At 33.4% G+C, this 26,711-nt stretch overlaps 1 protein-coding gene across 6 annotated transcripts in view; it reads right to left on the bottom strand.

Moving 5' to 3' along the window:
- Nucleotides 1–26,711, bottom strand: part of VPS13B (vacuolar protein sorting 13 homolog B) — an 869,883-nt gene that overhangs the window by 344,907 nt on the left and 498,265 nt on the right. For all 6 annotated transcript variants that reach the window (XM_033202375.1, XM_033202376.1, XM_033202379.1 and 3 more), the window contains exon 30: nt 24,917–25,028. In XM_033202375.1, coding sequence (XP_033058266.1) covers nt 24,917–25,028 — 112 coding nt within the window. The remainder of the gene's footprint in view (nt 1–24,916; nt 25,029–26,711) is intronic.

Genomic DNA, 26,711 nt, shown 5'->3' with positions numbered 1-26,711 from the left:
TCCTCTCTCTATTCAAAGTTTTTCATTTCATTTACTTAAAATCTCTGATTTTGGTCATTAATAGTCTCCCTATTCATTTCCAAATCAAATTTGGAAATCCGAAAATTTCTGTGAAATTATCCTCGTGTTTGTAACGTTCCCTCTTTATCTAGTAATCAATCATTTCCTATTCATAAAATTATGTCGACATAGAAGACTTCTTTTCAGAGATTATAATTTAAGTTAGGATTCAGAATTGACTCCCTTTTATTCATAATCTCAACTAAAGATAGTCAGCAATAATAGTGGTAATTTAAACACACTGCTGAGTCATTAAAAATAAAGTTTTAAAAGAATACTTAATGACAGAGAGAGAAATGTTCATAGTACATTGCTTTTTAAAAGTCAAGTTCTTCTTAATTTTCTAAATAATTTCCATAAGGAAAATAACATAGAAAAATATTTATGAAAAGTAAATTGTAGCTGAATTAGTTAAACTGTATGTAAACAAGTACTAATTCCAAACTGTTTAGGAAATCTTTAATAACAATTCTAACAAAGACATCTCCCTTTATCTCTTAACCAAATTCATTTTTATTACTATGTCATTATCACTTAAACTTTTTTCTCTTTAATTACATTCTTGTTTCCAATCATTCCAATTCTACTACCAAATTATGAAGAGCTTTGTAATACAAAATACAGAAATATATAAGTGATAGTAATAATATTAATAATGCCACTTTACATTTGATTACAGTTTAATGGTTTGCAAAGGAGTTTCAATATTACCTAGGTAAATCACAGCTCACAGGGTGCTATAGGTAGACTCCATTTTACAGATGCTGATGATTTAGGTAAGAAGGATGAGAAACAGCATAGTCCAAATGGGAAACCGCACCTTCTGACTACAAATTCAGTCCCCTCTTGTCACCTACTTTCTGAACCTAACAATATGAGAACTAGCCTTCAAAATAAAATGTAAAACTATGCTTTATTTAAATGTATTTGTATGTTATGTAGTTGGATGAGAAACCGTAAGACTTCAAATTAAACATGATAAAGACTAATTCCAAGGCAACAGATTAGAATTGATTTAAAACAGGAAATTTGAGGAGAAAAAAAACCTTTAGATTTGTTATATAACAGATCAACTCCTTTTAAAAAACGGCACATTATTTAACATGGTTTTTAACGTATGGAGTTACTTCCAACTCACAAATATTATAAAATTGGTCAAGAAGAAAGACTAGAAACAGAAGTTAGTATTCTCAAACTTACAATAATCATTAAGCAATTCTCTGTTTGTAAAGAAAGGTATGAACTTTTAAAAATACAGCAACAGTCCATAAAATCTCTTAATGTATGATGTTAAAATATGAATAATTTAATTTGCAAATCAATCAGAATAAAGATGGTTTCCTTAAGGAAAAGTATCAATCATGAATCTTCTAGTCAGCAACAAAGGCTACATAGTCTAACATTTGATCAGAAAATTTAATATATTTTCCCGACAGTAGCACAATGCCCTTCAGTTACCATACATTAGAAAGCATATCTAATCATACTAGGGTATCATCCATTAATTTATCACCTCCAGTTGTAGAGAGAAAATATTTTTCCTTAAACATCATCCACAAATATCTAGTACTAAGATAATCCCAAGTGTATAGTGTCTAATGCACAGTATTAAGGCTAAGTATGTTTGCCAGAGAGCCATGAAACTCTTATACTCAGCAATTGGGAATATAAATCTGACACAATTTGATGAAATCTATCAGCACTGAGGCTATGTAACCTATCACCTAGCAATTAAGTTCCTAGATACATAACCCAGAGCTATGTTGCCCAATAGCTACCAGCTATACATGTCTCTTTAAAATTAAGTTAATTAAAATTAAATACAATTTTAAAAATTTAGCTTCTTAATTCCTTGAGTCATAGTTTAGTAGTTACATGGCTAATAGCTACTGTATTAGTTACAGTAGTTACAGTAGATAATGGCTACTGTATTAATGCAGATACAGAAATTTCCACTATCACGGGACGTTATACTGGAAGGCACTGCCCTAGAAAAACTATTACATGTGTGTACAAGGAGAATGTTGAAAAATATTCGTTTTAACATTACAAGTAATAGAGAAAAATTAAAAACTTAAATCTCCATCAACAGAAGGAATGACATAATAACCTGGCATATTCATGCAATAGAATATCACAGTAAAAATCTATGAATGAAATTATGTTTGTCCAAGTGATGAGTCTTATATGGTAGAGTTTAAAAAGCAAGGTATAGAGAACAGAGGAAGGTGGTGGCCATAGAAAAAGCATTTTCTTGTACTCTATATTGTTTTGACATAGTTGTTTCAATAAAAAGGCCAAACAGAATTATGGTGTGGTGGTTAAGAGCAAAGCTAGCTGTGTGATCTTAGGCATCCCTGAGCTTCATTTTCTCCACTGTGAAATGAATTATAGCACTGAGTAGTGCCTAAGGATGTGGTGAAAGCTAAAGGAGGTAACATACAAAACAGTACTCTGTAACCTGTAAAATGCTATCCAAATGCTAGCTACTAATATGGCCTATTATTAGGTAGGGCTTGAAACAACAAGTTGAAAATTATCTGGGAATTTTAAATTGATATAAACCTCTTATGTAGCTGGGATAAGGATGCTTGTAAGGGTTTTGTTGTTGTTGCTGTGTTGTGGGTTTTTTTTTTTTTTTTTTGGCAGCACATACAAAATTACAATTTCTCAGTTCATCAGTGGTATTTTACTTATTTAAAGCAAAAACGGGTAGGTAGAATTCTTTCCACAATTCAATCAACATATTAAATACTATAGTCAGACTAAGCACTAAGCAATCATTTCAAAAGCATTCAATAAGTGTAATAATCGTGACTGAATTATAAAATTCAGGAAATATTTCTGAATACTTACAAAGTACCAGACAAGTTTTAAGTGCTTTATATGCATTAATTTATGTAATCCTCATAACAACCCTATGAGGTAGGTAGTATTATCATCCCTGTTTTACAAATAAAATTGAGGGAGTTAAGTGCTGTATGTTGGCCGAGGTCACTTGTAAAGGCTGTGCTCTTTAAACACTTACTATATACTTGGCACGGTATTTATTTCTCCCAAAATAGTGCAAACCTGATAAAAAATACTTAGGGGCTCTTCATCCACCTATGTAATAAAGCACAAATTCCTTAACCAGGAATTCAAAGCTTCCACAATCTCATCTCAATCACTTGTCCTCATATCTCTCTCATTATGCTCCAATAACAAATACTCTGATACAAAAAAACAAGTGTACCATGCTTTACTTCTGCCTCTATTCTCTGACCACCTTCTTTTCCTCTACCTGGCCTATTTGCCATAGCTCAATATAAAGTCTCACCTATTTCCAATTCTTCCATTGAGTTTTGCAATGTCTACTATAGCACCAAGAAACCTCTCTGAGAAAATCTCCCTTATCTACTATCCATAATCAAGATGTGATAATATATAGATATTATTAGGACCCTCTATTATTCTAAAGAACAATGATGTGACAAAGAAATTCTGAGGATTTCCATGTCAATAATAAAGGCCGGGCTTAGGCTGCCCAATAGCCCAATAGCCTTGCATGGTGGCTCACGCCTGTAATCCCAGCACTTTGGGAGGCCAAAGCGGGCGGATCATGAGGTCAGGAGATCAAGACCATCCTGGCTAACATGGTGAAACCCCATTTCTACTAAAAATACAATAATAAAGGTACATACTTTGAAGAACTGTGCTAGCTATGTTCCAAGGTTTGGCATTAGAATTTGCTTCTTTTCAAAACTTTTCCCTGTAGGAACTTATCCTGCAAGTGGAAGTACTAGAAAGGTCTCCATTACACTGAGGATTAAACACCATTCAGATTTCCAGCAATACTTATGTTTAACACATTAAATATTATTACTGATAAGAACTCCAAGTATAATATTTTATCCACACATTCAGGAATCAACAAAGCTGAGAACAGATCACCAGCTATTTCACTTGGGAAATGAAACACCACTAGGGCATTCTTAATATAAAGATACTTTTTCTTCAGGAAAAATTAGAATGTAAAAATCTTCTCCCCATCTTCTCCACCAAAATATGGAGATAGATTTATTTACTTTGGGCATTAATTTTTTTTTTTTTTTTTTTTTTTTTGAGACGGAGTCTCGCTCTGTCGCCAAGGCTGGAGTGCAGTGGCGCGATCTCGGCTCACTGCAAGTTCTGCCTCCTGGGTTCACGCCATTCTCCTGTCTCAGCCTCCCCAGTAGCTGGGACTACAGGTGCCCGCCGCCATGCCCGGCTAATTTTTTTGTATTTTTAGTAGAGACGGGGTTTCACCGTGTTAGCCAGGATGGTCTCAATGGGCATTAATGTTTTAACTTGGCAAGAGTTATACAAATATTGGAATAATAAATGTGCTATGCCTTGTTGTCACTCATAAGTGGGAGCTGAACAATGATAACATATGGACACAGGGAGGAGAACATCACACACCGGGGCCTGTTGGGGTGCAGAGGGAAAGGGGAGGGAGAGCATTAGGACAAATGCCTAATGCATGCAGAGGTTAAAACCTAGATGACAAGTTGATAGGTGCAACAAACCACCATGGCATATGTATACCTATGTAACAACAAACCTGCATGTTCAGCACAGGAAACACAAAACTTAAAGTAAAATTAAAAATAAAATGTGCCATGCTTATTCTTAAGAATATAAAAAAGATAATTTAGTACCATATGAAAAGCTTTACCCACATAGGGTTGACTTCAGTCAGAAAATACCAAATATTTCATGCAAATATTTAAACTATATTGTCTATTCTGTTTATAAATTCTTACATAAGTTTTAACTGATACCAGAGAACAATATTCTTTGGTAATCTTAAAAACAGATAAGTAATACTAAAATACAGTATATAGGGTATAAATGTATTACCCCTAGAGATTTTCTAAGCTATAATTAAAACAGAAAAGGCATAGGGAGAATTGAGGCAACATATAAAAAAGTCACAATGCACATTTAGCAGTTTTTATAAGCAGAATAATAACTAAAAAAGCATTTAATCTTAGTATTTGTGCTTCTATGCCATGACTCTCTCCATTTTAAGAAAATAACCCTGTAATAGAAAACACTGAGCGATAGCAAAGACAAACATTTAAAACATGAAAGTACAGTTATTTGAAATAGGGACTCAAAACCACAATAAAAATCCACAGAACAATTACACAGTTTTTAGATTTTGGTTACAAAAGAAATGCAAAAACAAGAAAGCTTTTGTATCTTTCAAAAGAAATACAAAGGAAACTGATTGAGATAATATAGAACATTATTTTACTGATAAATTCTTCAATTTCAAAAATTTAGTTTTAAAAATGACATGATCAAAAGTGAAGAAATAGCTAGGAAATATTCTATGAATAAAATTGAGACATGGAAGTGTTGCGAAAAAGGATATTCTTCATGCCTTAGCATATGTGCTGAGGCAAAAGCATTCACTATAAAATTTATGAACTGAGAACAATGAGGTCAAACAGCTAGCTGTTAAAAGAGACGCTACAAAAATGACTTCCAATTTAGCTAGTGATGAATTTTAGATCTCTTTTTTCATTAATTCTGTAAAGTATTCCTTAAAAATATAAATGCTTAGGCTGGGCGCGGTAGCTCATGCCTGTAATCCCAGCACTCTAGGAGGCTGAGGCGGGTGGATCATGAGGTCAGGAGATGGAGACCACCCTGGCAAACACGGTGAAACCTCATCTCTACTAAAAATACAAAAAATTAGCCAGGCATGGTGGTGGGTGCCTGTAGTCCCAGCTACTCGGGAGGCTGAGGCAGGAGAATGGTGTGAACCCGGGAGGCGGAGTTTGCAGTGAGCTGAGATCGCACCACTGCACTGCAGCCTGGGCGACAGAGCTACACTCGCTCTCAAAAAGAAAAAAAAAAAAAAAAATATATATATATATATATGTACATATAATTTATATAATTTATATATTTATATCTCATTTATTTCTACAAGCATTTATATATAATGCTATATATATGAATGCTATATATATAAATGCTTATAGAAATGAGTCCTTTTCTGTTTTAGGGTACACAAAAGAAAAAAAAGAAACAGAATACACTTCCAATAAGGCAGCATCAATACTTATTTGCAGGCATCTTTTCCATTACCAATTTATTTAAATGCATCTATTCATTATGTCAAATTAATTCTTTTTTTCCAGAAACGACGTCTGTTGCCCAGGTTGGAGTGCAGTGGCATGATCATAGCTCATTGCAATCTTGAACTCCTGGGTTCAAGTGATCCTCCTGCCTCAGCCTCCCAAGTAGCTGGGACTACAGGTGTGTGCCTGGCTAATGTTTTAATTTTTTGGAGAGACAGGGTCTTGTTTTGCTGACCAGGCTGATATTAAGCCCCTGGCCTCAAGCAATACTCCCACCTTTGCCTCCCAAAATGCTGGAATTACAGGTATGAGCCATGGCACTGGCCTAATTTTTATTATGTATCAATAATTCCTTCTCCAAATACTCTGTCTGCAATTCATATTTCATGGACATTAGTAAATCACATTTACATTAAAATACAATATAAAATACAAAAATTATAATCATACATCATTCTTATTCAATATTAATGTTTCTGAATTATACATGTTGTATATCTATATTTTAATATTTTGCAAGATAATGCAAAAGAATGTGCAGAAAATTACTGTACCTATTTTTTAAAGGCCAAATGAGTAACTGTTTACAAATTAATGGTGAAAGGCCTCAGTTATTTAAAAAATTTTTTCACATTGTTCTTCATTATGCTTACAATGTAATCACGATCATTTAGATCTTAAATATCATAAGCCATGACTTGAAAAGTGAATTAACCTATGATGACAATAGCTTAATTTACAAAACTGGTGAAATACTTTCTTATGGAATAAAATAAATGCAGGCACCACACTACTACACTGAGGACATAAAAAAATTCTGTGAGTTCTTCCTTTATAATCTAAATGTCCCATATATTTCTTTGCCTAGAGAAAATGATGTTTACAAGAAATCAATTAATATACTTTAAGTATAATGATAAAGTCAATTAAACTATGTTCCATGAAGGTAAAGATTATGAATAATTTTGTCACCAGTGCAGCTTTACATCTAGCAAATAGCTAGCAAATGGTAGGTATTCACAAGTTATTCTGAAGAAATCAGTAAGTGAGATCATAAAATTGATTCATTATGCATGGAGGAAAGACAACTTATTTTATCACATGAAGATCCTTTTAGGCATTTAGCCTTATTCAAATTAATGTATTAATGATATATCCAGTACCAGAACTGAAAGAGACAGAAGGCAAATACCGAAAATATCTGGATACTCAACATGAGGGGAAAAGATGAAACTGGCTCTTCAAATAAATAACCCTCAAACACACACACTCAGACACAGATAAACACACATATCCCAAAACAGAGCATATATTCCTTTAGAACTATCATTGTCAAATTGTCAAGTGCTAAATGACTAATGGACGAGCAAATGATATCAAAGTTTAAAAAAAATCCAAAAGCAAATTTAGAGGGCATAGAAAGATAACCATGAAAGAATAAAGAACCTACTTTTACATATTTTAAACTGAGTAAATATTTAAAAACCTAAAAATTTAAAGTAATATCTGAATATGTGATCTCAGAATAACAAAGAACATGTATAATCATCACATTTTGTTTCATTAAAGGTATATTATATTCTGACAGCAATTTTGTCAATTCTTATTGCATCTAAGAACATCCAGGAAAACTACCATGTATAGCTAGTTTCCATCTTGAACTTTACATACCCATAGGTAATTGTGGGAAGAATAGGCTGATTTAAAAACAAGTACTACAAGGTAAAGTGAGGAAACTTAAAGAGCATCTGTCTACAGTAATGCTAGTACTAGCAGGTCTCTAATGTTGAATAATCTCTTTCATGAGAATCACAATCACTAGGTCAATTTTCCAATTATGAGAAATATTTTAATGAAAATGAGACATACTTGTTTAAAAGAAAACAGTACCTTAATTACGATAATGCTGTTAGGTATAGTTAATGACCCTATACATTAAGGAAGGTTGAACTTTAATGACCTGGACCACACCAGGGTCACAAATAGTAGCAGAACACTGATCATCATATAAAAGCCACCACCAAACACATGAAAAGAATTACAGTACATCACACATCAAACATTTTGGCCTGGTGCTTCCTTCCTCTAATTCTACTGGCAGGAAACACTCTACATATCCTTTGAGGTGACCAGACACATTTAAAAGTAGTCCCTTGTTAAAAAGAGCTCTTGGATACTGCAATTTTCTCCAAAGAGAAGGGCAACTTCTGTTTAGCACTGTTGCAATACATTTCCATTTGCAGCGTAGAAGTGGAGCTCCACTGATAAGGTACTGTAACTGCATAATGTAATGTCTTCTTTGAGGGTTAAACTATGGAGAACAAACCTGAAAAATGTTTTCACATTGTGTATGATATAGAATCAGGCAAATTCACCTATAAATGTTATAGATGTAATTATTTTTATTGTAGAGATGTATAAATGAAGTATTATTATAAGTAAACGTTTTGACTTACATCACCTTAGAAGTTAGCTTTTCACACAAATACATTTACAGCACTAGAATAAATTCTTAAAAATATTTTTCAAACATGCCTATACTTTAACTTGGACAATTTACAAATGATTTTACTGCACTATTCCAAAAAAGGCTGCTAAATTTTTGATGATGGACATTTTCAAATTAAATAAATGAAATTGTAAAAAAAATAGTGAGAGATTCAGACTGATGGATAATTTTCCCAGGTGGATATCTGTTATTATATGAAAACAAGGATTAAAAAAATCAAAACATATTTGATTGTGTTTTATTCTACAGTATAAATATATTTACAGCACAATTTGACATGGTTTAGCAGAATGACAAGATATTAATTAGTTTTCTGTATATCTCATTAATATATGTTCTATCATCAAACTGAACAACAACACTGCAATTCTGTAACTCTATGCATGTTATTTTTTTCCCCTAGTTTTTGGAAAATTCTTAAAGTTTAGTGGTACTATACCTCAGTTTTATCAGGTGTTCTTAAAATCACCTGGAAATACTGAGGTTGTGTCTCACTGAACGCAAACTTCGTGACTTCTATTCAGAACTTTAATGACTGGGAATGTGTTTAATGCCAAAGACATGCTGTCCACAGTGTGTTTGATAAGCTGACATGGGACAGGGATTCTTTTCACTGTTGTGTCAGTTTATCAAACCCATACTTGGATGACAGTCAATTCAGTTAAAGGATAATGGAGTCCCAGGATACAAAACATTATTTCCTTTACAGAAGCTATGCATTCCATGTTGTACAAATGCCACACACATATGTATATAACATTTTTCACTAAATAACTATGGTATTAAGTGAAATTGATAGAAATTGGCTCAAAAGCTCATGCTACAGCCAGTTATTAGGGTATATGCTAGGAATTTATCTAATGAATAAAGATGTTATAAATTATAATGTTTAATCTTCATATGTGGATTTTTAATTTTTTTCTTATGGCTGCATTCAGAGATTTACATGGAAAATACCAGAGTGGATAATATGCTATTTGATATTAAAGTTTAAAATTAAAGTTTAAAATCGTGCTTTAAATTCTGATTAAAATCAGGCTGGGTGCGGTGGTCACGCCTGTAATTCCAGCCCTTTGGGAGGCCAAGGCAGGCGGATCTCCTGAAGTAAGGAGTTCAAGACCAGCCTGGCCAACATGGTGAAACCCCGTCTCTACTAAAAACACAAAATTAGCTGGGCATGGCGACATGCGCCTGTAATCCCAGCTACAAGGGAGTCTGAGGCAGGAGAATTGCTTGAACCCGGGAGGCAGAGGTTGCAGTGAGCCAAGATCGCACCATTGCAATTCACTCTGGGCAAAAAGAGCAAAACTCCGTCTCAAAAAAAAAAAAAAAAAATTCGGATTAAAATCATTTATATTTTGAATTATATGATCTGACATTGACTCAGAAATTACGTCAAAGAGATTTACAGATGACAACCTATGTTGAGACAAAAGTTTTCACAATCTAAACATTGATAATAACATTTAGTTATGCCAAACCTAATATATAGTTACAGAGGTCAGGATAATGATTATCTTGGCACTACCAAACACAGGCTAGAGTAAGAATGAGGAAGGTTTCTGGGGTGCTGCATTGTGGTAACATGTCTATATATATGTAAAACTTCATTAAACTGTATACAAATGATAAATATACTTTCCTATATGTAAGTTCTAACTCAATTTAAAAAATGAAAAAAGTAAAAAGAAAAAAAATTATCTATGTACTGACTTTTAACCTATTTTTAGGTATTTTTCATTACCTTTCTCAATGTAGAATGCTTTTCAGGTATTTGGTTTTTGCTCAAAGTTCAGTGTTAGAAATGATGAGCAAGAAAAATGTTTCAGATTGAGCAACTATCTGTCTACACCACAGAGGATGGAAGTTTTTCAAACATGATATTTCTAGCACACAAAACAGGCAAAATTATAGTGTTTATTCTAGGACAGTGACCTCAGTGAACACAGAATAAAATATGAAATAAAGTAAGCATATATATTTAAGAGTTACTGATTAAATTGGTGTTTTGGTAAATAATTATTTACTTGCTTTCATGTAAAAATTATTAGGATTTTTTTTGGTAACAGCATTTTATTTTACCAGGGCTTAGTAAGTGTTTTCATACAATGTGTAGAGGTAATTTATTATTAATTGTACACATTAAATGAATTCATAGATGCCTGCTTCTTAATTTTCTTTTTAGTTAGCTTCTATTTTGGTTTAGGGGATATAAGGGGGCCGGCTGAAAATGGACACTAGTCAACAAAGGGTAAAATGGATAGTTCTGAAATTGTAACTACAAAGCCAACACTGCTTCTCACATTTACAGGTTTCTCACACTTGAAGTTGGTCAAAGATTTTTTTGAAAAATCTATCCATCCATCCATTCTGTTCAAGCCTTTTATGATGATGTGCAGGTTACACTATATGAATAGCTATAGGAATAAACTTGCAGGTTACTCTTTTGTTACAATATTTGATCTTTGTCATTAATGAGAAAAATGCAATTCTTCCTTTACATCGGACAATGTTTTACTATATTTTAAACAGTTGTCTTATATGTCGGTGGTTATGGTGAACAACCATCATATTCCAGAAGTTCCAAAGATGCATTTTAAAGGTACCCTATGGTTTCTCTCACTTGTCTTTAAACTCAGAGATGTTTAAATAATAATTTTACATGGTAATGTTGGTGCCTCAATGAAAGTACACAGTCAGGAATGGTTATAGTAAGATATTATATATTCAGTGTACTTAATATAACAAAAATATATTTGAAAGAAGTATAAAATAGATTTTCCAAATTCAAAACACAAAACTGTTATGATGGGAACCCAAACAGGCTATTATCCTGTAGCTTCTTTCTAACATGAATTTCTAGAAGCAAGTATAAAAATGACAATAAAAAAGTAAATACATTTAAAAAACATTCCAAAATTTATGATGGTAGAACTTCTAGTCATTTTCAACACTGTTATTGAGGTAAATAGAAACATATTCATGGAAACCTATATCCTGCTACAGGAAGCCACAAAAGATGCAGTTATTTTGGTGAGGGCCAAATGTAAATCCAAAGCCTTCAACTAGATCAGCTGAATAACACCACAATGGACTAAAACTCTGCCAATAATATTTTCAAACAAAGCTTTTAGGCAAGTTAATTTACATACCTACTATCCCAATCTCTCTCTCTCTGACTTACTAAAAGGGAATTATTTGAAACTAACACTAACCATTATAGGATTAGAGTCATAATGTCACTAGATATGAAACATACCTTTGCCAAAAACCAAAATAATAGTTATTTTGAGAATGCTTTTTATATAAAGAGAATTAGGAAGAAATTAAAAGTTGGGAAGAGGAAGGAGGAAACAGTTTTGTGAGAATTTGTAGAATTTAATCTTAACACTGCATCTAGAAAATACAGCTCAGTGTTAAAGATGATAAGCTAGGTTTTAGGAGAAACCACAAAGATATATAAAGGAGAGATGCTATACCTTGAGGTACATTCATCAGGAATAAAGAAAGGCTATTATAAACATGCCCATAAAAAAGAATGGTTTTCCTATTGTAAAATAAACACAATTTGTTGAAGCATACAAACATAATTGTTAATGATGTTAAGCTCAATAAAAGAATATTAATCTTGTCTATGATTTTCTATTGGTTATATTCCTCAATTTTCAACTGTTAAAGTATACGTGTAAAACAAGATAAAAAATTTAGTTAATCTCAACCATGAATTTCATTGGTCACATTACTCTAATGTTCCTTCATATTGGGAACATTAACCCTACAAAAAGTCAGAATGACCATTTGAAAATTTGTCAAGAGTATATACATAACAGGAGAAATGAATTTGGAGTTCAAAAATTATTTTAAAGATACTGTCAAGATTTTAATGCATGAAACAATTATATCACTTGCAAATATCTGTATCTTGGATCACCTGGTAGTTCCTCAAGGTCAATTTATTTAAAACCTTCAATAAGATACTTAATGTTTTGTAAACTATGATTTTAAAAATCTCAGTAAATTGGTCAGGCATGGCAGCTCATGCCTGTAATCCTAGCACTTTAGGAGGCCAAGGTGGGCGGATCACCTGAAGTCAGGAGTTTGAGGTCAGCCTGGCCAACATGGTAAAACCCTGTCTCTACTAAAAATACAAAAATTAGCCAGGTGTGGTTGCGCACGCCTGTAATCCCAGCTACCTGGGAGGCTGAGGCAGGAGAATCGCTTGAACCCGGGAGGTGGAGGCTGCAGTAAGCCAAGATTGCCCCACTGCACTCCAGCCTGGGCGACGACGGAGTAAGACTCCATCTCAAAAACAAACAAACAAACAAAACCTCAGTAGATTGATTATGCATTTAAAAAAATTAAAAAATTTTATATTAATTTAAAAAAATATTTTTGCTAAGTTACATAAAACAGTAAATTTCTGCTGAAGAAGTATGTATTTTTGTGTTAAATATTTATGCTATTAAAATTTAGCCAATAGCATATTTAACACAAAAATACAATAAAATACAATGAAAGAAAGTGAATTTTTGTAATTAAAGTTAATTTTTCATCAACTATGTTAAAAACAAAGCATATTTTCTCACTCTTCCTGTGGCTGAGGGTGTGTTATCAGACTCACAGTAAGAAACAGAGCAAACACTGTTGCAAAAGTTGCTCACAAAAAAAGCAATAAGCAGATGGAAAAAAATTCTGTATATATTTCTGGAAGAATTTTACTAACGCATGTCTTCTAAGGGTGAAAAGCGAATCAGCTCACTATCTTTTATAATTCTTTAAAGGTAAAATTTCATGGATTAAACTGCTACAGAACAGGGTACACCTGTCAGAAGTCTCACTTATAAAAGATGTCTTTCAAAAGTTTGCCAAAATTACTATGCAGTTTTCATATAACGCTTGTAGACATGTTTAAGATAATGAAATTATCTATGGAGAAAAGCTAAAATCCATATCAGAATCAAATCTATTAGTACTGAATGCACTAAAAAAGATTAGTAAATGTCTGCAAAAAATTTTAAAAAGATTGAAAAACCTCACAATTTACAATGTTTAAAAAGGAGCTATGGAATAAATTAGTCAAAGATAAAATCCCAGAAGGAACTTCAGAAAACCCACAAATATTTATGGCATGAACAAAAACTGGTATGTAGAAGTTCACAAATGTCCAATTACAAGAATATACTTCTCTCAAAAGATGAAAGTTAAAAAAACTTTTTAGTTAAAAATACCTCCAAAGTAAAAAGCTCTGCTTTAAATATTTTAAAGTTCTGTTATAACAAATGAAATACTCCTGAAAAAAGTATGAGGTAAATTATGTTACAATCACTATTTTAAAAATCTATTTGAATAGGTATGAAGAGCTTTTGTTAATATTTTATAAAATATGACAGAGCAATGAAATAGGTGGTCGACATATAATGTTAGATGACTTCCAAGTTTATATATCTAATTCTATAAACTCTATATTCAGATATGTAGCTTGAATACAGTATTTCTCAATTGCACAAGATTAGTGGAAAGAAAAAAATCTAAGTTACTAGAAGCCTTCATAACATACTTAGTCAACTTTGCTGTAATTTTGGTATATAAAAAATGTGTGTGAAGTCATTGTTTTAAAATAAAACCAATATTTTTTCATCACAATTTATAAAAATACCGACGTGTAAGTATACAATGGGAGGAAGAGAGACGTTTAACAAAAGTTTTAACATCTCTTTTTCTTTCATAATTTTGAGACAACCAGATTAATAACTAAATTTTACTAGGGGAAAAGAGAAACGATTCATAAGGCTTCTGTTTTATAATGACTTTAAAATATTTTCTATAAATAAGAGCCACAAAATACATTGACTTTGTTAATCAGATACATCTATGTAAATATTTATCTGGTCATTACTCATCTCAGAGCTCATAAGAGATGTGAGAAAAACCTTGATGGCAATCAAAATCATTAGCTAGGGAGCTATATTTATAGAATAAATGTAGTATTAAGCACATTCTGATTAAAATTCTCTTAAAACGGATTGTATGTTCAAGTACCTTCAAGGATCAAAGAGCTCAAACATTGGGATTATAAATGATTTTATTATAAATTGTGGTTTTAAGGTTATAATAGTAAGTTCATTCTAGCTGAGACTATTCTAAGGAACACAAGGAGAATACACTAAAAATGGTACTTACTAGTTTTTTGCAACATTTAAATAATAACAAAATTTAATGGAATATAAATTTGAAACTTCAAAAATAAGTTTCAAACTTCATGCTATAAACTGATTATAAATAACCTGGTTAAACTAAAGCTGGTATGTCTTACAGGAAACTCAGATACAGGCAGCGAGATGTAGTGGTAAAGTGCATGAGCAATGGAACTGACAGTCCTGGTTCTGTTACTTATTATGTGTCGCCTAGGAGAAACTACTGAATGTCTACAGACTGAATATTTTATTTCTAAAATACAGATAATCATAATACCTAACTCATGAGATTATTATAAGGCTCAACCGAGATGTAGGCATTGCATTGAAAGCCATACACAGAATCTTTGACACAAAGGAAGCACTCAGTAGATGTTAGCTATTACTACTGTTGCTACTGTTTTTTGTTTTTTTTTTGAGACAGAGTCTCACTCTATTGCCCAGGCTGGAGTGCAGTGGTGTGATCTCGGCTCACTGCAACCTCCACCTCCCGGGTTCAAGTGATTCTCCTGCCTCAGCCTCCCAAGTAGCTGGAATTACAGGTGCCTGCCACCATACCTGGCAAGTTTTTGTATTTTTAGTAGAAATAGAGTTTCACTATGTTGGCCAGGCTGGTCTCAAACTCCTGACCTCAGGCGGTCCGCCCACCTAGGCCTCCCAAAGTGCTGGGATTACAGGCATCAGCCACCACACTCAGCCTACTGCTGTTACTATTACTATTATTTTATTATAATTGCATAAAGGTAGGTCAGCCATTGCTGTAGAAGGCCAAAGAAAGGAGACATTACTTTCAAGAAAGTGATTATGAAAAATTTCAAAAAGACAGCAAGATTTAAGTGAGACATTAAAAAATAGATGTGATTCTTAAGGATTTTTAAAAATTAAAAATAGTGTTGAACATCAAAGAGAAAACATTTTTAAAGGATTCAAACCCCCATTAATGTAAAGTTCTTCATAACAAAAACCCTGAAAGGCTAAACTGGAAGATAGCTATATTTCAAGAAAGTTGAAAATGCATACATAAACAAGAGCCACAGAATGGCACATAATAAGCATTATTGGATTAGACAAAATACTCAACCTGAACAAGTGTCTTATGTAAAGAAGCAACTAGTAGTAAGATTTAAAGTACAGGATAAGGTCAGATCTGAGAGTAAGATGCATTTGCGGTTAAAAGACAGGGATTTTGTCCTGTTAAAAACTGAACACTATGACAGGTGTTGAGCAGAGAGTTGAGAAACGATGTTTCAGAGTGGTTTGTTAAAGCCCAAACACCTGTGATATTTTAATTCACATAGCAGTGTTGAATTGTGAATTACTTTGCCCTTGTGATTCAAATGGTAACAAAGAACACATAAGCTATAATAATTTCAATTTCCTATTTTTGCTGATATACCTGTTCTTCAAGAATTGCCCTGGTCACTATATCACGGAAGGAAACATTTTTCCCCTTTACATTTTACAATGTATAATAAAGTTTGAAGTCAGGGAAGTCTCAGTCACAATATAGTATATAAAAGTTTTTAAGTTTTAATTGAACTTTAATAGTGAGGAATATTTTCTTGGTTTAAAACAGAAAGCAGTGTTTACATGAGGTTTTTTATCTTTGCTGTCTAAAACAGCTCAAAAACAGACCAGTATGATGGCAAGTCTAAATATGGTGACACTGAAAGATGACCACAATAGATTATTGAGTTTAAACACAAGCAAGTTAACGAATACTATGTAGAATACAATTCCATTACTTAAGACAGACAGACACACACGCATAGAGACAAACGGTCTGTGAGTGTTGATCTAACAGTGGCCACGGAGTAAGGAGGTGGTCACCATTCAGAATAAGCCCTGGCAAGGAGGAGGAGAGCTGCATACACTTTGGCGTTACTTGATTTTTAAAAAATAAACAAGATTATCTTTTTATTTAAAAAAATTTAAATGTTTTAGTTATATAGGTTTATTAAAATAAAGATAGATGTACTTTCAAAAAAGGTATCATTCTGAAAATTTATTTATAAAATTTTAAAATGTTATTTTACCTTTTCTTATTTTAATTTCATAATCAGAAGACTAAATCATAAGCTAAATTTTTAAAGAATCAATATTTTTAAAAAACAGGATATAAACAGAATTTGAAAAAAAGACCATTAAAATTTACTGAAAAGGTAATGTATTTACTTAAATATACTCATGAATAATTAATGCTAATATTTCTATTCTCTCTACTACTTCTAAAAAGAAAAAAACTTGAATGAAATTTATGAACACTTTTCTCTATTCCTTTCTGTGAAAACTGTGAATCTAGATGGAACTTCTGGGATCACTCTTTCTTATACTAATTTTCAGAAGATAGGATACAATGCTGTAAGGATACTTACTGATAAAAATGAGACCATGAAAAAAGTTTAGGGTGCAAGTTCAAAACTTCTAATTTCACTTATTTCATCAACCTAGGCATTTTGGGAGGTATTGTAGACAAAGCATGCAATTATTATGATATGGAACCTATGGAAATTACAAGGTAAGATAATGTAGTTGAAGTCTTGAGTTCCGTGAAGTCATACAGTACCATATGTTCCAGTCAAAATATGTATCTACTATTGGTGTCTAGTCATCATAAACACTTGATGTCTGTTGAATAGCTGCAAATATCAATCAATGTATATTTAATAAATAAATGAATTAAAATAATAAATGAATGCATACAAAGGAAGGGCATAAATGTCTCAAAGATCCCTATTGTATTAGTAACTAGTAATTAGTAATAGTATTCTATTTCTTATAATAAAAGCTATTTTTAGAAAATCATTAAAAACCATGAAAATCAAGTCAAACTACTTACAGACAGTATTCAGAATCAGAGAAAATGAGATTTTCAGAAAAGACGTAGAAAGTATAAATAATATAAATCCAGTGTAATTCTTCTATAGCAATTATAGCATAACATGGCTCAAGGTTCTGAGACTTGTTTTCATTATTTCATAGAAATATTTAATAGAAATATTAAATATATTTAATAGAAACAACCATACAAACTATAGTTAATAAGGTATAGAGGATACACCAGCATACTGCACAACATAAAGCTTCTAAGAAATATATGTCATTTATATAAGAGAAATGTAACCAAGTTTATTAACTTTTCTTTTCTTAAGGCTAGTCAAGTGAAGCAGTGGAAATGGAGAAGAAATGAAGAAATCTGTAACTGGTCATGATCAATTAGTTGTAAACATCACTTCACTCGGACCAGACAATTTATTAAATTATTAATATGTTTAAGTTATAATATTTAAATATTTTCACCTTGTTTGTTTATAATCTCTAATCAGCCTATGAAAAAACACTTTCACCACAGGTAATTTTTAAAAATCTGCCTTTATAGCATCTTACTTAACTGTTTCCTGCTTCTTTTTTGCCTTGAGACAAAGACTTGAAAAATTTCTCAGGAGAAGGGGTTGTGTAAGATAAAAAAACAACTTCAGGTCAGACAGTGCTTCAGGACTATGGTATAAATCAGGGATACTGTTGAACACATCACAGAATAGGAGAATCTCAGATTGAGTTTAAAGGAAACAGAGATCATCCTATGCAGGAGCTGGCAGTTACAAACCAGGTAGATTATCAGGCAAGGAGGAGGCAAGTAAAGAAGGTAAGGTTACAGGAGGGCCAATGACAATACATACCTGGGCTACACATTGCATAGTCACTGAATAAATAACATGTTACGTATGTTCTGTTGTTTTCTACTGGATCAGATGCTTTTGAGAGTAGTAAAGTACAAATTCATATAAGGTGTTAGTTAACAGAAGTGTTTTATTATTTTACATTTTCTCAGTCACAGATTCCAAAAGTTAACCACTATCAACTAAAAGTTTACAAAAATTTTGATGTTATAAAAATAATCCACTGAGAGCAACCTCAGATATGGAGTGGGAAAGACTGAGAATGGAGGATATTTAACGTTTCTCACAGAACCTTTTATGGTGTTTTGATTTTTAGCATTAAAAGTTGTTAGCATTCATTTAAAAAATTTTTTTTAAATGATCTCAGTTTAAAAGGTTTGTAAAAAAAATGGATTTAATGATCTCCTACAAAGGGTGTAGCCTCTGAAGTGGCAAATCAGTATCACCCAGTAACGCTATCACACCCAGTCACTCAGGAGCCTAGAAGAAATGTAAAATTTTAGGCCTCAAACAATACTTCTTTAGTCAAAATCCGCATTTTATCAAGATCCTCAGGTGATTTGGAAACACAGTAAATTTAGGAATCACTGGTTTAATTTGACATAAATCATTACCGCTTTTAAGTCTTGTATGTGGCTTATTAGTCTCTGCTACATCAGAAATGGGGAGCTCATTAACTCCTGAGATAGTCAACATTTTCAAAAACAAACTCTTAATCTCCACTCACCCAATTCTCCAAAACAAATCTTCCTACAGTTTTCCTTCTTCAGTTAATTTTCATCCTCCCAGTTGTTTAGGCCACATATAACTGAATTATCTTTGTATTCTTTTTCTCAAACCCTATGTGCAAATTCTCGTGGCTCTACCTCTCAAACATCTCCAGAATCTGACCACTTCTCACCACCTCCACACTACTAACTTTGCCCAAGCCGCCACTATCTTCTTCCAAGATTAGAGCAATAGCTTTTCCCTTTCCCTTGCCTTTCCTTGCCTGAGTAATCTGCTTAAGTATAAAAAGAATCATGTCACTTCTCTGCTCAAACCCTCTGAAGCCTTTCCATTTGATGACAAAATCAACTCCCCAATAAGTGAAAGAAATTCATATTATATATTCAGTTAACTCAAGTAGCAAAAATATTAATAATTCTTAACATGATTCTTTTAGGGTTGAATGTTACACTTCCATTTGTTCTGAATTGTGACTCCCTGTATTTTCAAATGTAGATTTAACCTCTTTTTAAATGTATATCTCTAGTCCCTTCTGGTGATCCCCCCCATTTCTTTCTGCAGGCAGACATTTAGTAAATAACAAAAGCATTTCATATTTCAAAATTTTGCCTGTGTGGATAATGCTTCCCCCACAACCATGTCTCACTCAAACTAATAGCCAAAGTCCACACAATGACCTATATGGCTCCTCTATAAGGTCGTTTTCCTGACAGCCTGCTAAATTCGCCCCGCATACAATGCTCCAGCCACCAGGGGCTTCTCTTACTTCTTCCTGCTTCAGGATCCTTGCAATTTCTCAGTGAGGTGTCTTCTGACTAAGCCAGGCTGTCCACCTCTAACTCTCCATTTCTTTTTCCCTTCCCAGCTTTGTCTCCATGTCACTTATTAAATTCTAGTATACCATACAATTTATTTATTAGCTTGTAATTATCTCTCCCATTAGAATGTAAGTTCTATGAGCACAGGGATTTTTCTTTCTTTTGTAAACTGACATACACCCAGTATCTAGAATAGTGCCTGATGTACAATAGGCTCCCCCAAAATAACTGTTAAATGAGTAAGAACAAAAAGCCCCATTTATTATTATTAGACTTTTATTATTTGAAAGATTTTCATTCTATTGAGCTGCAATTAGTGTCATTGTAACATCCACTAACTGAATGATCCTAGGTCTGTTCTTAGCTTTGGAAAGAATGAACTACTTCCTATGATACATTATCAGCTAGGTATTCAAAGAATAGTACCATGTCCCCTAGGAGTTTTCTGTTTTTCAAATTTAATATACGCCATTATTTTAAACTGATGACAACACTAATTGCATAAACAGGCAAAAAGAAAATAAAAACTATATGCTTTAACTTTGTCCTCCCGCTTTTTAACTTTTTGTTGTTTCTATTTATATCTTATTGTACTATGTATTATTTTTAATCACTTCATCTTTTAGTCTCTCTACTCAATATATGAGTAGTTTACACACCACAATTACAGTATTATAATATTCTGAGTTTTTCTGTGTACTTACTATTACCAGTGAGTTCTGTACCTTCAGATGATTTCTCATTGCTCATTAATGTCCTTTTCTTTCAGATTGAAGAACTGAATCCCTTTAGCATTTTCTTGTAGGACAGGTCTCATGTTGATAAAATCTTTCAGCTTTTGTTTGAGAAAGGCTTAATTTCTGCTACAACATGTTTGAAGGATATTTTCACTGCATATACAATTCTAGGATACAACTTTTTTTCCTTCAGCACTTTAAATATGTCATATCACTCTCTCCTGGACTGTAAGGTTTCCATCGAAAAGTCTGCTGCCAGACATACTGGAGCTCAGTTGTATGGTTTTTGTTTGTTTTGGAGACAAGGTCTCTCTCTGTCCCCCAGGTTGGAGCGTGGGGGTATAATCACAGCTCACTACAGCCTCAACCTCCTGTGCTCAAGTGATTCTCCCACCTCAGATTACAGAACAGCTGGGACTACAGGCATATGCCACCACACCCGACTAATTTTTAAGTTTTTTTACAGAGACGAAGTCTCATCATGCTGCCCACACTGGTCTCGAACTCCCAGGTTCAAGCAATCCTCCCACCTAAAGCTTTCCAAAGGGTTGGGATCCCAGGCACAAGCCACTATACCTCACTCCATTGTATGTTATTTGTTTCTTTTGCTTGCTTCTTTTAGGATCCTTTTATATCCTTGACCTTTGGGAGTTTGATGATTAAATGCCTTGAGGTAGTCTTCCTTGGGTTATATCTGCTTTGTATTCTATAACCTTGTACTTGAATTGATATCTTTCTCTAGGTTTAAGAAGTTCTCTGCTATTATAACCCTTTGAATGAACTTTCTACTCCTGTCACTCTCTCTACCTGTCTTTAAGGCCAATAACTCTTAGCTATGCCCTTTTGAGGCTATTTTATAGACCTTATAGGTGTACTTCATTCTTTTTTTTTGTCTCCTCTGATTGTGTATTTTCAAGCAGCCTGTCTTCAAGCTTACTAATTCTTCTGTTTGATCAATTTTGCTGTTAAGAGACTCTGATGCATTTGTATGTTAATTGTATTTTTCAACTCTTGAATTTCTACTTGATTCTTTTAAATGATTTCAATCTCTTTGTTAAATTTATCTGATACAATTCTGAATTCCTTCTCTATTATTTTGAATTTCTTTCAATTTCCTCAAAATGGCTGTTTTGATTTCTCTGTCTGAAAGGTCACATATCTCTGTCTATCCAGGATTGGTCCTTGGTGCCTTATTTAGTTTGTTTGGTGAGCTCATATATTCCTCAATGGTTTTGATGCTTACAAATGTTTATCGGTGTCTGGGCATTTAAGAGTTAAGTATTTACTGTAGTCTCTGTGATCTGGGCTTGTTTGTACCCATATTTCTAGGGAAAGAATTCCAGTTATTTGAAGAAGCTTGGGTGTTGTGATCTAAGTTTTTGGTCATTGCAGCCATATCTGCATTAGGGAGTAACCCAAGCCCAGTAACACTGTGGCTCTTGCAGACTTGTAGAGGTGCCACCTTGGTAGTCTTGGATAAGATTCAGAGAATTCTCTGAATTACCAGGCAGAGACTCTTGCTCTCTTCCCTTACTTTCTCCCAAACAAACACAACCTCTCTGTGCTGAGCTGCCTGGAACTGTGGAAGGGGTGTGTGTGTGTGTGTGACACAAGCATTGTGGCTGCCACCACCACTGGAACTGCGCTGGGTCAGACTTGAAGCCAGCACAGCACTGGGTCTCACCCAACACCCGTGGTAACCACTGCCTGGCTAGGGCCTGTGTTCATTCAGGCCCTGGGGCTCTGCAATCAGCAGACAGAAAAGCCAACCAGGCTTGAGTCCTTCCCTTCAGAGTGGTGAGTTCTCCTGCTCCCAAGTGCATCAAGAGATGCTGTCCAGGAGCCAGTGCCTGGAGTCAGAAACCTTAGGAATCTACTCGGTGCTCTGTTCTACCGAGGATGAGCTGACATCCAAGCCACAAGACAAAGTCCTTTCCCACTCTTCCCTCCCCTTTCACAAGCAGGCCCTGGCAACCTTTCTGTCTCTCTGAGTTTGTCTATTCTGGACATTTCATATAAATGGAATCATATAATACGTGGACTTTTGCATCTAGTTCACTGAGATTTTATGGTTAACAAAATCATAGGAATAATAATATCAGCCCTAGTATGCAGGGTCTTTTGCTTTGTGTATATACTTTTATTCTAACTGAGCTACTCCCACTCTGATTACCTCATTCAAAAGTGGTTTCTAATTCTGCTGTTACTCCTTTGATATTGATGATACAGCATTTCACTGAGATCTTGAAACATTTTTGATAAACTCTTATGTGAACACCTTTTGTTAGTTTGTTTATTTAGAAATGACTTGAATGTGAGCTTTCAAAGAAAAATTATTAGGTTGAGTTTGCCATCCAGCATCTAGAATTTTACGTTTGACATTCTAACACATATTGCTAACCTTGGTCTACAGGGGCAACCCAAGTTACCCAACATGCTTGGAATTCAAGTTGTCCTGAGGCAAAGGAGCAGATAGCCTCACTGAAGAAGAGCTGGGCAAAAAAAAGAATAAAAGGAAGACCCTAAGAAATACTAATATCAAAGAGATTGTTTAAGAGGAAGACCAGTAAAGATGACTGAAAAGAAGCTGCAAGGCACACAGAAGGAAACCCTAAAAAAAACAATTTGACACAACTGTTCCCAGCAAGTAAAAATACAACTCATGCAAAAGCCAGAAAGTGGAAAGGGTACAGGAGGAAAGGAATTATCCCAGTGGTTCACTTTACTGATGGTGATAGGATCTCTTAATATAACCTAGATTTCTTTCACCAAAAGTAAAGTCGGTCTCTATTTTAGGACCACTTACTTCTGAAGTAGAAAAGATAAAGACATCTGGAAGAATTTCCAAATGTTAGAAAATTAAAGTATTCTCATCTATAATTTATGTTCTATTAAATCATTTCCCTAGATCCTAAGGGAGTCGAAAAATACGAATTGTAACCTTGGCTCTATTACTGTTTTACCAGGGACAACTACAGTATTCTTTTGGTTATTCAGTTTCCTAATCTGTAAAATAGGGAAGTTGAGTTAGATAATTCCTAAAGTCCCTTTCAGCTCTGGAATCCTAAGATTATATATAAGTTAGCTACGTGAAAACTTATTTAAGGGATGAATACTATTAAATACCTAAAAAATTAATACAAGGAAGACATCATACATACATAAGTCAAAGGAAAAAGTTACAACTCAAATATCAGAGAAATCTGAGAAATAAAGTTCCTAGATCTATTTAAATAAAAAATAGCCATCACCTTCTAAAGGGTAAATGTATCACCAAAATTAGAATCTTTTCTTAGCAGTAACGTTTACTGGAGAGCAGTAGGAATTTATTTTTTAGAAGAGACAACATCTGAAAAACAGAAAAGCAAGAAGAAGAAGACACTTGTTCATCTGTATTTCTGTGACTTTTCTCACTTGGTATTATTTGCAACTGTACTTTTCTGTCTGGCAGCAGTGCCAACTTCAGTATGAATCATATATTATTTTTATCATGTTGATTACATATGTTCACCAGTTTAGTTGTTCATATATGCTTCGTGTGGTCTGCAAATACTCAGTGACAAAATCCAGAGCATAGCATTTTCACAGAAAGTGTTTACTGTGAAATTTCTCTTTAGAAGTTTGCTTTTCTTTACAGCTTTGATCCATATGACATCCACATTGCTACATTTGAAATAATAGCTTACACTTAAATTAATAAAGTGTTTCACTTTGATACAACATGACTACAGTAGGATGTGGTGGTTCTACAGAGGACCTCGTTTTCTTATGTGATTAGAGATTTGGTCAAATTTGACATCTGCTAAAATTTTCCAAACTATGTTTCTTCAGTTTTACGGTGACTTAGTACTTACATTCTGTTATTCATCAACGCTTCACAGAAATACTTGATTTGTCTGAATGAATTAAAAAACCCACAACTGAAGAAAATCAGAAAAACCTGGTTTTAAATATCAAAAGATCCTGAATGAGAAATATTTCTACAGGCCACAGTAAGTAAGTTATTGATCACTGTACGTCTTTGCAGGATGAAAATTGTTGCAAGATTGGACATAAGAAAATAAACTTACTGGTAAATATCTTTCCTAAGGACAGATCTGCCAAGGGGATTGTCAGCCTGGGGAGCCATGGCAACAGAGCCAATCTTCAAAATCACGGTGTCTTCTTTTGCTGCCTGATTAACTGTAACAAAAGAAGGAGATTCATGAATACACTGTGGATCTGTACATAACTTTATGCATAAGGAGAAATCTTTGAGGGAATTGAATACAGACACTTTAAGATAAGAGCAATACATAAGAAAAAGTAAAATGAAAAAAATCATGTTTAAAATAAAAATATTTGATGCTTTTAACTCTGTTCATACCCATTAAGTGGTTTCCTGTTAAAATACATAATTAAAATAGCAAAGAAAAAACAAACAACTCCACTCCCAACTTAAAAATTATAATATTAAATATATATAAGTAATATTGAAGTCAAATGTTTATCTAACTTCACAATCTGCATCTTTCTCCTAAATGATTTTCAGCTTTCGGTTCTTAATACTTCATCGTTGTCTACAAATATATTGAAGGATATTACAAAGTCAGTGACAAATTCTCAAAGCCATTTAAATTTACATGCTAAATAATAGTTAAATACAACACACACACACAAACATAAAGTATATCACTTTAAGCTCCAAAATGTCAGAAAATCCAAGAGAAACATGATGACTGCCACGCTGAAGATGAAAAACACCAACTATTTAATATGGGAGAACGTATCAACCTGTTATTCCAGATACTTTTTAATTTTAATAACTTCTACTGTAAAATTGCTTTAGAAATTGGAACCCCAGACCCCTTTAAAAGTTCTACCTCCTAATGACATCTAAAACTATGATAAATAATCCCAGAAAACAAAAAAAGGTAAAAGGATGTATCCGTTCTAATTCTTTTCTTTGTACTAAATAAAATGATATTTGACTATACGCTCTGATTTAGGGCTGAAGTTCAGCACTTTTTCCACAACTCGCCAGTAAATTCAATGTCTTTTCTAAGGACTATTTGGGATGAATAGGGGAAATTAATGGCCCCATTCATTACATTTACATTTTACTCTCTATTCTCCAACAGATGATTCTACTATAGTAGCTGTATAAACACTGTTTAAAAAGTGCTAACAATATACAACTTTTTAGGTCTTGAAGTAAACGTATATTAAAACTTATAATTTCTCTCAAGGAATTACCACCTGCCAAAAATAGAACAGAAAATGACTGGCTGCAAGACCTAAGACATATCCTGAACAGAACCTACCTACAAAGGCATACAATCCATATTTCCCAAACTGTGGTGCCCAAATAATGCAAAAGCTACAAGATTATTTCCAGCTGTATTTCCAGTATATTATTTCAGTGTATTATTTTCAGTATATTCAGTATATTTCAGTATATTTTCAGTATATTATTTCAGTATACTTGGTATGGTCTGATTCAGATTAGTCCAAGGAAAGACAGTCAGAATTAAGAAAATCAGAAAAAAGTTAGAAGAATAAGATATTCAGTGAGAGAAATAAGGAACCAGAATAAGATAACCATGAAGGGAGCAGGGTAAGGCAAAATAGTAGGAAGGTGGGAGAAGGGACAGCAAAAGGAGAAAAAAAAAGAGATAATCTATCATAACAAATATTAGCATGTGGATGTCACAGTAAAGACAGTATTTTTACAATTCCATAGCAAAAGATCAAATAGAAAACTACTTCTCATGCAGCTGCACTATTTTCAAATAACTTAGAGGGTTGGTTTGATTATAGGTCCTTATAATATGAACATTGTTTACATTTTACAGATCTTGCATTTTATGCCAAGCTTATCAAATA

This window comes from Trachypithecus francoisi, unplaced genomic scaffold (genome assembly GCF_009764315.1).
Source record: "Trachypithecus francoisi isolate TF-2019V2 unplaced genomic scaffold, Tfra_2.0 Lachesis_group7, whole genome shotgun sequence".
Lineage (NCBI taxonomy): Eukaryota > Metazoa > Chordata > Mammalia > Primates > Cercopithecidae > Trachypithecus > Trachypithecus francoisi.
The sequence above is the reverse complement of the archived record's forward strand: the minus strand, read 5'-3'. Positions and strand labels throughout refer to the sequence as shown.